Source organism: Neltuma alba, unplaced genomic scaffold, assembly GCF_004799145.2.
Source record: "Neltuma alba isolate B1F8T4 unplaced genomic scaffold, ASM479914v2 tig00006350_pilon, whole genome shotgun sequence".
NCBI lineage: Eukaryota > Viridiplantae > Streptophyta > Magnoliopsida > Fabales > Fabaceae > Neltuma > Neltuma alba.
This window is the reverse complement of record NW_021634439.1, coordinates 25,225-39,431: the sequence shown is the minus strand read 5'-3', so window position 1 is coordinate 39,431 and position 14,207 is coordinate 25,225. Positions and strand designations below refer to the sequence as shown.

General features: G+C 35.5%; 1 protein-coding gene across 3 annotated transcripts; it reads right to left on the bottom strand.

Moving 5' to 3' along the window:
• Window positions 1-397: 397 nt before the first annotated feature.
• LOC114750200 (THO complex subunit 1-like) lies at window positions 398-12,905 on the bottom strand. 3 transcript variants are annotated; one of them, XM_028938747.1, is made up of 21 exons: window positions 12,548-12,904; window positions 12,267-12,350; window positions 11,797-11,871; window positions 10,844-10,937; window positions 9,451-9,596; window positions 9,245-9,316; window positions 8,795-8,867; window positions 8,641-8,706; window positions 8,467-8,513; window positions 7,505-7,576; window positions 7,272-7,397; window positions 7,068-7,133; window positions 6,672-6,713; window positions 6,398-6,514; window positions 6,181-6,263; window positions 4,340-4,406; window positions 3,662-3,733; window positions 3,426-3,476; window positions 1,924-1,983; window positions 1,692-1,841; window positions 398-665 (listed from the first exon to the last, which is right to left on the bottom strand). In XM_028938747.1, exons 1-21 carry the CDS (start codon window positions 12,548-12,550, stop codon window positions 408-410), a joined length of 1,824 nt encoding a protein of 607 aa, XP_028794580.1. In that variant the 5' UTR covers window positions 12,551-12,904; the 3' UTR covers window positions 398-407. The 3 variants fall into 3 exon arrangements, with proteins under 3 accessions (XP_028794580.1, XP_028794581.1, XP_028794583.1); XM_028938750.1 differs by having other exon boundaries at window positions 491-665; window positions 1,692-1,834; window positions 12,548-12,905; XM_028938748.1 differs by lacking the exons at window positions 3,426-3,476; window positions 3,662-3,733.
• Window positions 12,906-14,207: the final 1,302 nt, after the last annotated feature.

Sequence of the window (14,207 nt, the reverse complement as noted above, 5' to 3'; positions counted from 1 at the left end):
TGATGCGAAAGTGAAAAGTTATTGTAAGAACAAGAAGAACGGAAAGCAATTTGATTCCCAATATTTGATGCATTCACAACTTGCTCATGAAAATGGGGATTAATTCTTGCATTCTCACAAGAGATCAATTGAATTGATATGGTTTGCGATAATCCCTGACAGATGTAAAATTGTCAATGTCTATTCCATCAAGAGCTTGCTAGAAAACTCAGGTTTCAATTACACTCCTATTCTTAAAAGTACATATTTTCCATCTCATTCAACAGTACAAATGTCCTTAGTGATAATCACAAGAAACTCAAAACTTTCTTCCCGTCCGTGAGCTTCAATGGTTGCCGTTCTTATCACCACAAGATAGCGTCCTGGCATTGACCCTATTTTGTGGTGATAAGACGATCTGGAAAATTTCAGCCAACTGCTTCTAAATCAACATCTGCGTCTGTCTCTCCATCTATCATGCCAGCCTCTACCTCACCCTCAGCATCTGCTTCCAATTGCCCTGCTTCCGGACCAACATCAGTGTCAGAGCTCTGCTTCTGGAGTTCATCTGGTGTCGGGGTTCCACCTTGAGCAGCTGGGACAGCAACAGCATCAAATTCCATTGGAGTTGTTGATGCGTCAGTCCTCATAGCTTCACCATCAGCCTCAGCTGCAGGTGCAGCAACCTATTCCGAAAGGCAAAACTGACACTAAGGAACTCAAGTAACTGCGGGGAATCATTCAGAGATTGAACTCTGTTACAGCTAAATGTAACAACAACAACAAACTTTATCCGGGTTAGCTAAATGAATCACATGGCTCCACTGTAATTATTAATGACCAAATCTTGAGATAAATCATTAACCAAAAAGTCCTGTTCAATAAAATATTAAAATAAAACCATTACCGCACATAAAATACAGAATAGCATCACCGCATATAGCAAGATGGTAAACAAGAGAGTACTATGGAGGTCTGGGTCGAGACTATTGAACAGAGCACCTGGCCCAAACTATGGGCCCATTACCTCTCCTCATCTTAACCCAACCCTAGTCAGTCTGTGTGTTATTATATCCCTCCTGTTATATGATCAAATAAAATCTCTTTAGCATCTTTTATTTTCAAGTCATTATATCTTGAGGATTGGGTGGCATGATTATCGCTGACCAGTCTTCTTATACTGTAACCCTTTTTCGTCTCCAGAATGAATGAGATTCATCTAAGTTCCTTCAGAGGCTGATTTGCAAGTTGCAGGGTGTTGGATCTGAATGACAAGGTTATTCATGCTCTCTTAAGTAAAAGGCTGGAGAGACTTGAAGAGTTGAGAAGAAGCGATTGGCAGGTGGTTATCTCTCATGGCCCACTTGAAGTGCTGAATTGAATGAAATAAAAAATAAAAAGAAAAAAGGAATTGAAGATAAAAAGTAACTCTTGTACTTCAACTACTAAAAGGATGATATAAGACAGGGGAACTGCTCAGTAATGATTGCGAAGACATATTAAGCATTGCAAAATGTTAAAGGAAAGAATCAAATTCTTTTGCTTAAACAGTTGGAGCCCCAACAACTACAAGAAGGGTAACCAGGTTGCAAATTGGAACCATGCTCATCGTAAAACGGACAGTGATAAAAATTCTCTTTTCTATTGGTCTGATATGCTAGACTAAAGATGTTTCAAAACAACACTGGGAAGCTGGATGGGGATTAAGAAACCTGATTTTCCTCAACTTGATGAACAGTGCCTTTTGTTTCTTCCTTTTTAGCCCGTTTTGCTCTGTCATTTGGTTTCGCCTGATATTTAGATCGAACATCAGGTGGCAAAAGTTCCAGCGGCACGACCCCTTCAATGCCATGGTCTGTAAACTGCAACCAAAATCAACCTAGTTCATTGAACCTAAAAAGTTTAGGCAGATTAAGACATTGGAGGTTAAGTAATTTATCTTACCCTAGAAAATCCCTCCAAGTCTTGTCGAGCTGAAAAACGAAGGCCTTTCCAACAATAAACCTGCATTTAAAATAACAAAAAAAAATCCTTAACATGCTTAACAGTGCATGATAATTTAAGTAGACCATTTTAAATTCATAGTTAACAATTTTATCATATATAGCTATATCATCTACATAACTCCTTATGACAGCTAATATGATAAAATCAAGACGGCAAACCCACATATGAAATAACACAGCCACAAAAACATACCAAAATGATATCACTGAAAAAAAAAAAATGGCATAACAAATGAGTTCTATGAAATTTCGAAGAGGCATTCCTATCTCAACAGATACAGAAATCTAGGCGTAAGAAGTTAACAACTAAACTAGTAAAATGATTTTTTTTTTTTTTTTAATTGGTGATTGATCTGAAGGGTTTTCAACTTAGTTGCTTTACTGCTGATCATATGAAGACTAATGTGATTTCAACATCGAGAGAAACTGTCCTTTTTGGGCCATTGGAGGCTAAATAATGGGCATAGCTTATGACCCTTCCGTAAACTTTATCCACCTGTTGTTCCAGATGAAATATGAACTTAGGATCTCCAAACCAAATCACTGAGGTACCCTAGCTCTAAGCCTGTCTGTAACTCACTATAGGCTTGAGAAACAAAGAGAAGATGTGTACGAACGAGATATTCAGCAACAAGAAGGAGGAAAAGGATTGGGCACATCTGAGTCACTCATAAGCAATTAGTTCGTTGTGTACTTTGGTAGAGCGCCACATCTGAGTCACTCATGCACATTCAAGTATTGGGCACAACTATTCAGCTTGAAATGGCAGAAACATGTGTGCAACCTTTTACTGTTGTGTGGTGGTAGTCAGAGAGATGTGGGGGGGGGGAGAGCGAGAAGAGGTCAGAGAGATAAGACAGAGGTATGAAAACTGAGATGCTCATTCAGATTAAGCATAAGTCACTGAGTTTTCACAAATCTACTAATCATCCTTCCAGATATACCAGTCATGAACTAATTATCCTATCTATTAATTTATTTATAAATCACATATCAGTAAACAACCCTGCCCCCGCCCCCAACTAAAAAGAAAAAAAAGAAAAAAGGGGGGGGGGGCCCTCCAAAGGACCCTTGACTTTAAAGGTCTGCAATAACAAAGGAAGGGTGCCATTGGAAAGCCTTCGCGTCCAAGGGTATACTAGCCATTGTCACCTTCCAGCTTTCAGGGTTCTCATCAAGCTGAAAATAACGTTCACACTTGAGAAACCAGCCAAGAATGACATCTTATTGGAATCTTGGAAATTCCATCTTGCTGAATAGGAGTTGCGCAAAATAGGAATTGTATGGTATTTGAAAAATAGAAGGGAGTTTTGCATATTTTGAACAAAACTCAAGGAAAATCTGAGTAATTTACAGAAAAAAAGGAAAAAATAATCAGGACAAGCATGTCAAATCTAATACTGCTTAAAATAACTAATGCAGTTTTAATCAGGGACCAACCCGGTTATTCTTGTGGTGATATTCAGCTTCAATTCCTGCTAATGGATCCATCTGTAATTTTAAAATGCAAAGGATTCAAGATTGATGTTCAGGTGCAAAAGAAAGAAAAATATAATCCCAATATGAAGAGGAAAAATCATTATAACCAATTCCTTGACGTTAAAAGGAAGGGGAAAAGGTTGGAAGAGAAAACTCAATGCGCGCATTAAGACTCCATAAGGAGATGAGCAGCTTACATCTTCAGCCAAAGGCTTCCAGTAGTCCGTAATGGAAGGAGTTTGAACACGCTGAGGATCAGTTAAAGCATTCTGACAGTTCATGAAATAATGTAAGTGATCGGTTGAATTGGCAGCAGTCCACCCATGCTATGACTAAAAGCAAGGAATTAATTCAAAGAAACAACTTTCTTGTCAATCGGTCAAAATAAATTTCAGTCCAAGTGTACAATATACACTTGTGGTTTTGAGATTCAACCTATGCATAGAGTGCAAAAGGCACATCAAAGGGAATTGACGCACCTGGAAAATGGGCCAGCTCGGTAATATTTTCATAAGGTGAAACAAAACAACAAAAGTATGAACTACTGAGAAAGGGGCAACCGCATGACATATGCCATGCAGTGCATTTTGAATAAAGCCATAGGTTACACCAACTCATACGATACTTCCATTTCTGTACTCTTCCTACTCATCTACTGATTGACATTGATGGCTTTGTGTACTGCAGTGTCTTCTATTCATATTACAAATCCCACAATTTTGATAACTATGGATCTACGTAAAACGTAGCAGGAGTCGGGATATAAGTACACACTTCATAACCAGCTATCAAGCCATACTTAGGGTGGAGATTCCACAAAGCTGGCCTCTACAAAGGAAGAAGAAAGAAATAAAGAAACGGAATGATTCACATACAGGATTTTGATCTGCCCACCTCCACAACTGAGAAAGTTCTTTGTTGCCCAATCTATATCTTGGCCTACTGGAATTCAAATAAAGAACAAATTTGTAAGCAGACTAAGCACATCATATCAAAAGCACTCTATATTTATCAGCCAGCACTCAAGCACTCAAAAAAAGAAAATCAAAATAACAAGGAAAAAATGATGACAATGACATCAATGATGATATGCTTTGAATGTGAAAATCACGAACTCCCAAAGACTAAGCATCATGCCAGTATAAAAAGAAACTAAGCATCATCCAAGCATGGAAAGACTAACCAAAGTCATATACACATTGATAAGATCACTTTTGCTGCCCAAACATATAAAAGAAACCCTAGAAAGATACATGAAAAGGGTAAGATTCCTTGTGTGGGTCAGAGTGTTTCACTTCAAAGCTCCTACCAGTTTGGAGAAAGGAATAAAAGACTAGGATTGCTGTTAGCCGTTACTTTAGGGGTATGTGGGGGACTGTGTTATGCGATTTTTGTAATATTAGAGACATCAGTGTCTCCAGGGAGGGTCATGGATCATTTTGTATTGAGAGTTTAACAGAGAGGACTAGCCTCTTTAAAGACAGGAACTTGTTGCTGCTTTGTGTGATCGAACCTTGCTGTATCGCTTCTCTTTTCATCACAAAGGAGCTTATTTTGATTATTAATCCCAAGTTCAGTAGTAGCCTCTTCTAACAGTATGTTTAATATGTTGATTAGTGAATTTTAATGATTTACTTGCAAATCTACGAAGTTTGATTTGTGCATATTAAAGTATTAACCTCGCAAGAGGTTGACTTGTAAATTTAGAAGTTTAACTTGTCAATTAACGATGTTTGGCTTGTTTTAATTTCTTAAAAATTATTTTTTGACCGGTCAAAAGTCACTTAGTGACCCGTCAACAGCCAATGCAGGTCAAAATAGTCAAAGGCAAGGGGCATATGTGACATTTTAGAAGAGAAATTAATTACAATCAAGTCCAAAGGTATTTGATAGTACTTTAGCAATTTGCGGGACTTATTTATAAAATAAGGCCCCTTATTTGGGACTTGTATGTGATTTTTCCTTCTCTTTTTCATCTCTTTGCTTTTTGGCTTCTGATTCAGCCAGTAGACGTACCAGATTGAATCACTAGTGCATGATTCATGCCCATCGCAGCCATCGTGTACAATCAACCTCAATTATCATCACTGCATGGAGCTCTGCACAAGATCTCCAAGGTGATTGTTCAATTAAGTGTTTCTTTCTTTCTTTCTTTCTTCTTTCTTTTCTTTTCTTTTTTTTTTTTTTTTTTTGGGGGGGGGGGCAATGTTCAATTAGTCTTTCACATTGCACTTTGGACCGGTTTTCCAACAACACCAAGTGGCAAGTATCGACTCTAATACCAAATGACATATGGTAAAATATCTATTGTATTTAGAATCATGCTTAAACCATGTCACACCTTCTACATCTATTCACCTCCCTACTTATACAAATGGGAGTGCAGGGCTCCGCTAAACAAAACACACCTAACTGGCTACTAATTCAATGTAACAATATATTTGTATTATGTATTTTTATTTTCTATTTATTTGAATTTATTGTATTTTATAATATAAAATACATGTGTACTTTTGTCAGAATAAGAGTAGGTTCCATGCATTTATTTAGCTACAGCTATTCAAACTTATAAACAGTGTGGCTCCTCATAGTCTCTATAATTTATATTGATAACATATGTTATTTTTCTTATCCTACTTGAAGTTCTAAAATACCTTCAATCATAAAGTTTTTATCACTTTACGATAAAAACTAACTTTTCAAATAATAAGCATACCGCTTTTTGGCCCCATCTTGTACTGCTTTCTTCTCCATTGGTTGTTTTTCATATGGTGGGCATCCATCACGTTTCCACCATACCTAAAACATAAACATCATATATTTCATTAAATAGTCAATATAAATATTAACTACTCTAGGTCATAAATTGCAATGCAGTGCTTCTGTCATTCTGCAAAAGACACGGGGAGAAGGAGAATTACAAGCAAGCTTACCCAATTCTTTTCTCGTTCCAGTATATGCTCAATTTTATGAAGAAATGCTCTCCCTTTGGGAGGCGTTAGTTCAAGAAGCTTTCTAACACGCTCCTCACATGATTTTATCTCTTCTTTCTGAAATAAATCAGGAAATATATTGCACCAAGTAAACAAGTGCTACCAATTCATTTAGTAAGGCTTGACAGTACACAAGGTGGCAAAGACAACAAAGGAAAAAGTGGTGAACTAAAGAAATACAGTTTTGCTCCTCCGTCAGATAAACTGTACTAACCATGCTTTCAGATGGCAAATCTTTGTCACCTTTTCCAGGGGCCTAAAAGCAAGTAAAATAGAAATCAGAAACTAATAATATGGATTACATACAGTAAGAGACTATAATTAGAACATTCTAGGCTTCACTTAATAGCTTAAGCATTAATGAAATGGCCCTTGAACTTCTATGGCTAAGTATTCAGGACTCAAGTTCGATACTTGCAGCCACTCATCTCCTAATTTGAAATTAAATTCCAGCACAAGATCTGTGCCAGTGGTTTGCCCACTCTTCAAGAGAAGAAAGGGCTTTATGTGAAGAGCAGTTAGAAGGCCTTCACTTAAGACTTGAGGAGAAAATTATGCTTGACACATAGTAAAATATATTTAGACTGTGTAGTCTTCAGAAAATTATTACCTTCAAATAGTCAAACAATATGAGACATTGGACAAGAATATGGCGTCGAAAACTTGGGTCTTTCAACTATTTGGCACCACCACCAGGAAACATGGGGGAAAACATAACAGAGAGAAGATTTAGAATCATAGCAAAAACATCATCCGAAAGAATCAAAACATACATATTTTTCATGAAGCATTGACTCCACATCAAATTTCATACCTCTAGACCCATTAGCTTACTGCTAGTGAGATATTTTATGCTAAAATTAGCTGACTCTTCCTCCAAATTATTAGCACCCCCTACTTCATCACTTAAAGGTTGCGCTTCAAAAGTATTCAGCACAACCTTTATATCAGGAAAATATATAACGTCAGACATCAAAAACAGAGAGAATGTTATAAAGAGAGAGTCAATATAAAACAAACATTAAAAATAAATAAATAAAGGACTACCATCAAGCTAGATGTGAATTTCTGCCACTTTGTTGGAGCAAGACTTAAGGAAGCAGGGTTAGAAAAATATTCCTGCACACAAGAAATTAAAAACACATAAAATAACTCCAACGATTTCTTCCTACAGCAAAAGGTTAAAGAATCTAAATCTATAAACTAAGAACCCTCACAAGAAATTATTCTATGCCAGGACACCAAAAGAACAATGCTTGTACCCACTCAATTAATGACTTGAACGTCAACTTCTAAATGTAAATCTAAGAACCATGGACACTAACACAAGACAGGACACGCAATTCGTACAATACTGCAGATGGGGAAGGAATAATGTAATGCCCCAAAGTTTGAGTTTCTCTTCATCCATGATCAGCTCATGTTAGGGCTACAAATAGGGTGAAAGAATTCATTATTAACAATATTACTAAGAAAACCTCCAATCAGTGTAAGAATGAATGATTTAGCTTAGTTGATCACAACAGTACAGCGCACTAGAGTCACTGCAAGTGAAATCAAAAGGACAAGGAAAACCAGAAAAGAAATCAGACACGCTTCCTCACACTAGCATTCAAGAGGCTAGCACTCTCCATTACCCATTCCTTGCCTTCTCCTCTGTCCCCACTATATTTGTCAGACTTCATTAAGTCCCCCCCCCCCACTCTCACTGCCAGCTCATCACCCCTTCCGTCTTTTTGTTTTCAAGCTTAGTCAGACTGAGTTATTCAGACCCATCAACATCAACACTGAAATATTGGGAAAAGGGAAGTGCCATAAACACCTTTTACTGACTCAACTCACATAGGATGCTAAGCCAACAATTTTCATTCAGCAATTATAAGAGAAAACCAGATTTCACAATTTAGATTGCAATTCACGTAAGTTAAATACTGTTTGTAAGAAAACTATCCATTTGGGAGAGTAAAAGACACATCTTTCAAGACCCATATTTCAGGGAAATGGCCTACCTGTAAGCTCCAGAAAGTCTTATAAAAATTGAAATCTATAGATATACCTGGAATAAAGGGGAAGAGAAAAAACAGAAATAAGAAGCTGGAATCAAGTGAGCAATCTTTACTGAGTCACTGATGTTAAGAAGAAATCAGAAAACCAGAAACTAGGATTGTGTGTTGAGGATGCACCTTCAGGAGGTTCTTTCTCATATTTTGTTTCATTTGATGTGTTAAAAACTCCTTTAATATTTAAGGCTGCAAAAATTTATCGAGCAAATCAAATGACAGAGCACTCAGGAAAGTAAACAAAACCTCAACTGAAGATAGATTTACAGATATGTACCTGAACGCTCAGATAGTGGGAAGAAATGCGCCAGAAATGTGAGAATTCGTCCACAAAAGACCACATCATTTGCCTATCAACATCAAAATTAATAATGTCAAATTGAGCTTTCATGCAGAAATTTGCTCCACAAAGCCTTGTATCATATTGGTTTTCACATAAATTTAAAAAAGTATCATAAAATAACCCAGTTTTTGGTTCAGAGTTTCTTAGGGGAGGGGAATGGGCCACCTTGTTTGGTTGGGAAAATGGACTTTAGACTCAATTTTTCACTTGCTAATCATGTGGGTCGGTAATGTATAGTGGAGTGATTACAGGAATAACTGTATGGTAAACTTTGACAAAGACATTGAACTGGAAACTGGAAAATAGTGTTGAAAGACAGTAAAATAACTCTCTTGTTTTAAATCCTAAGCATGCTACGACTATTACTAGGATTATTCAATCTACCTTTGACAACCTGCGAAGAAGCTGATTGCAGGTCCTCAGCATCACAAGCTTTCCCCGAGCAAAAAGCTCTTGCTGTATGTGATGCAACCATAAAAAAATCCAAACAGATACAGGTCATACATGGTAGCTATAAAACAAATGTTATAAAAGTAAAAGAGTTAGTCACAAGCAAGAAAGAAACTATATAATATATAAGCAACACTCACCTTTCCTAAAATATCTTGTTTACTCTCAATATACCCAAAAATGTCTTTGCAGTTTTTCATTGTAGACATTTCTGTTAAGTCTTCCAGCAACTGAAAAATCATGCCACCTTCAACATGTTCTTTCTCACAAAGATATAGCACTATATCTGAAAATGACAGAGAAACATTCATGACAAAAAGATAGATTTTTACAATTAATACAAGAGTATGGCATTAAAATAAGTCGAACAAAATTGGAACAAGGAACGATTAATGCATGGAATTTTCAAAAGCTAAGCAAGCATGAACCATCAAGTTGAGTCATCCCGAAAAAAAACTGTAACCAGATGTCTGATCATGTACTAAATGTGCTGCAAACTTTTTATTCTAGACCCCTTCCCTTCTTTCTATTCCAACCATCCCAACATCACGGAATGGACAAGACAGGGACCAAAAACTGTCCTTGCAATGAAGCTAATACTAATATTTGATAACGAATTACCATATAAGGTCACAACTCAAAACCTTGAAAGCTAGTAATCCTGTTTAGCACTCTAGTGAATGAAAATCCATCTCCCATTCAAGAAAACAATAATATAACCATTGCTAGATGCCTTTTAATTGGAAATGTTTATCAAGGTGAAGGACGCCAATTAGACAAGGCTTTGCCATGCGAAACATTTAATGCAAAGTTCCAAATAGTGATACATTAGAGAGATAAGCTACTTATAAACCACCAAAATAGCTCATAGAATAGAACGTGATTGCTAGATATTATAATAAAGACTATTTTGAGGCCTTCACTTGATAGCTTAAGCTTTTGCATTGAATCAGTCCTTGCCACGATATCACAGCCTTCATAACCACAGGGTCAAGAATTTTGATCCTTGACTCCCTCAATCAGCATAAATTTTGATAAGCCAGGGCTTTCCCACACACTACATGCCCAAAAGGCTTTCATGTGAGCAAGCTAGCATTTGACAAAGCAAGTCATGGGCCTTCACAAAAAAATTTAAACTTTTGACTTTAACTAGAGTCCTCAACAGTATTTTAATTTTCTGTCAACACTAGTTACTAGCAGAATCCATCATATATCCTTCAACATGCATGTAGTATATGTAAAACAATCTAGGATGCTTAGCCCTTGGCTTTTTAGTTTTTTTTGGGATTTAGCATCTATTTATTTCAAATTTCTCCAGTTTATTTGCCAGTTTTCTCATATTTCTATTATTTATTTACATTTTTGGGATAAACTACATAGTTCAATTACAATTCACTCATTAGAGTTCTAATTAAAACAATTCTTAGAAATATACACTACACCATTCAAAATTTAAAAAAAAAAATTGCCCACAAACAGGGGGGTTGTCAAACATAAGACAGAATAGTTTGGAAAGTTGAATCATGTTCTAACCAAGAAGACGAGGAATGTGACCCTGAGGTGTCTCCCTTTCATCCATGGATTGTCCATACTGCATTATTTCCTCTCCTGACTGCACTGCAGACGACTGTAAAAAAGAGCAAATGAACAATGCAGATCATAGACATAAATCAGATGATAAAGAATATTGGCAGAAGAAAAAGTAAACAAATAAATGGAAGAATGATATCTGCAACACAACTTGAGGTCCATGAATTTTTTTTTTTTGGGCAGAAGATAACCTTTTTTTGTTTATGCTTCACTTTAAAGTAGACAAAGTGTCGCAATGGCATAAAATATTCTGCATTGGCACGCTATAAAGAACCATTTAACAATCTAAGACTACTTTAATACTTGAATAGAGAAAATAAAGACAATTCCTAGGAGGCAAGTCTAAGTGACTAATATCAGGTTGATAAAAGAATCTGTCATCACTAGATAAGTCTCAGCAAAGCGAAGGATTATAAGTGACTACGTATGATATTACTGAAAAAGGAAATATAAATTGAAGGTCAATATACCCCCCCCCAAAAAAAATAAAAATAAAGAAGAATTAGATCAAGGGCAAACAACATATAGTTGAATGGACTTCATAGAAGGAATGATGTTTACAAGGTCCTTCAAATTTGACTAACTCCCATTTTGATTCATTCCCTACTGAAATAATGATCGAATCTCTCACAGGAAAACCTCTACAGTTTCTTCAGACTTCAATTCATTGGAAGCATACATGAAAAAAAGAGGGAATTTCCACAACGCTGGCAATGGTAGTTATTATATATATTTGACATGACATACTAAAATTAGGATATCGCTCAAAAATAAACAATAGGTATAATGCTGATTTGATTTTTTTTTTAATGATAAAACAAATGGATATTATCAATTCAATCAGTACAAGAAACTAAAAAGACTAATATATGAACAAAGGCAGTAGAAAGGCATACCACTAGTTCTTGGAGCAGCATCCGTAGAATATTTTCCAGGAATTGATTCTCATCTTGAGCCAATTTTGTTTGCCTCTGTCAAACAAAAGGAGTTTTAAACTTGTGCTGTAAACAGCAAATAAATAATCACTATTTCATAAACTAATGAAGATATTTTTCTCTCAAGATTATCGTTTGTTCCACAAACTCACACCCCCCCCCCAAAAAAAAAATATCTTACTTATGGCATATTAAATGATGTGATTTAATCTTTTTAAACACAACGCATGGCTACACACCTCAAAGATTCAAGTTACCAGAAGAAATCCATAACTAATTATAGAAACTACAAAACAGCATCTTTCATAAAAAAGCCGGTTGAAATCACAAGTACATCGGGCGGGCATCTATAGTCTAGTTAGTAAAATAATCCTATTTTCCATTAACAGAAGAGGAACTGGAAACTCGAAAGATTGGATGAGAAGAAATACCTGAGGCTTAATCACTTCCTGAACAGTCTGCAAAGCAAAACTTTCAGGTGGGCCAGGCTGCAGTATGGCCCTTTTAAAGACGTCCTGAAAGTAACAAAATGAGAAGGCATAATTGCACTATATTGAAAACAGAATAAATGATAGGAAGGTTCCACACAAATTTGGCCCTGCGAAGTGCATATATTTAATTTGACCACAATGTATCACTCAATAGGCGAAATCGAATACACAGGCATTATTTTCTACCGAGAGAAATAGAAGAAAAAGAAAGAAAAACTTACCATACTAGAGATTCAAAGTCAATTCTCTTCAGCAGAGAAGAACCAACGATATGCTCAAAAGCTTCTCACTTCCCAGGAGCAGAGCTCCCAAATTCTAATTCAGAGAGAGGGCGGGAGCTATCACAAGCAAATCAAATATGCTAAAAACCCAGGCCCAAAAATAAGAAAAAGCATCTAAGTTTTCTCAGCAAACCAAACCAAGCATACAACGATAAAATAGGGTTTCTCTTTGCCAACGAAAATCAGAAGTGGTGTTTCGGAGCTCTAGAGGCGAAAGCAACCAAATTGGAGAAAAAGAAGAAAGAAAGGCGAGAGCTTGAAGGGAATGGGAGATTAAGATAATACGGAAGCGATGTAATGACAGGATGAAGTGGACTTTCAAACAGGCGAGCAGGAAAATTGTTCACAACCTTGGGAGTCCCAGTCTGAGTCTCACTGCAGTGATTTGCGGTTGCAAGGAGGAAGAAGGCTGGTGCAAATGATGAAATAAAGACTACCCCGTTACTGTAATTTGTGATTATTTTCTGGAGATTAAAGATGTTTTTCCCTTAAACTATTTACTAGATAACAAGTAAATATAATGTTTTTCAGCTCCAAAAAAAAAATTCTGTTTTTAATATAAATTTATTTAACTAATTTTTTAATATAAAACTTATTTAACTAATTTGATTGGATTAAGAAAATTGGTAAGTTAATTAATTATAAGAAATATGACATATTTTTTTAAAACATCATAACTATTTTTCCTAATATCCTTTCTTCCTCTTCTATTTAATTACAGTTCAAGAGACATCTATAACAGTAATTTAGAAAAAATTAATAAATATAAAAAATAAGTCATATATTTAAGACTAAAATTAATTTAACAATTAGGTTTTATATTAAAAATCGAAAGAGCATGTATATATATATAATGCTGCTGTTAATTTTATTAGAAAAACTGCAATACTCCTGTCATTAAATATATAAACAACATTATCAAAAAGTTATTGATTCAGATGGCAAGCCGTCTCATTCCTGACACAAAAATGAACATGAGTTTGAATCTTGAATTTTTTAACTTCTGTACATGATGAAAATACGAATAATAATTATTTTTACTCTAAATCTATCATTCATGCAAATCAAATTAAAATCTAGGCGATAACCTGTTTTATTTTAAATTCCTTATCCTGTATGTACATAATTAAATTTATTTACGGCTCCCCCGGCCTTCTCAAGTGTCAGTTATCAAATCCACACTACCATGTGCCAAGGAGGCCATAAGATGATAGCGTTGGCTTTGGGTTATGAATTGCACGGTCCATGAGGCAGCCCGAGGTCAACATTGCGACTTCAAACTTTCTTTGGATGATAAAAATTAAAAGTAAACTTATATACAAAATGATTAAAAAATATGAGTTTATTAAATACAATATATAAATATATTTTTGCTCAAAAAAATATATAAATATATTTAATACTACTTTTAGTCCTAATTATTAGACCTTATTTGTCATCTACAAATGGGATCTTATAAATAGGGCCGGATGTAGTATTTGACTGAATTTATCTTGGGGTGTCTATATATATATATTATAATTGTAATTTGATAGCTTTTAAAAATATTAAAATTCCAATTATAAAATGAAAAGAGTTCATGTACTATTGGAAAATTGTT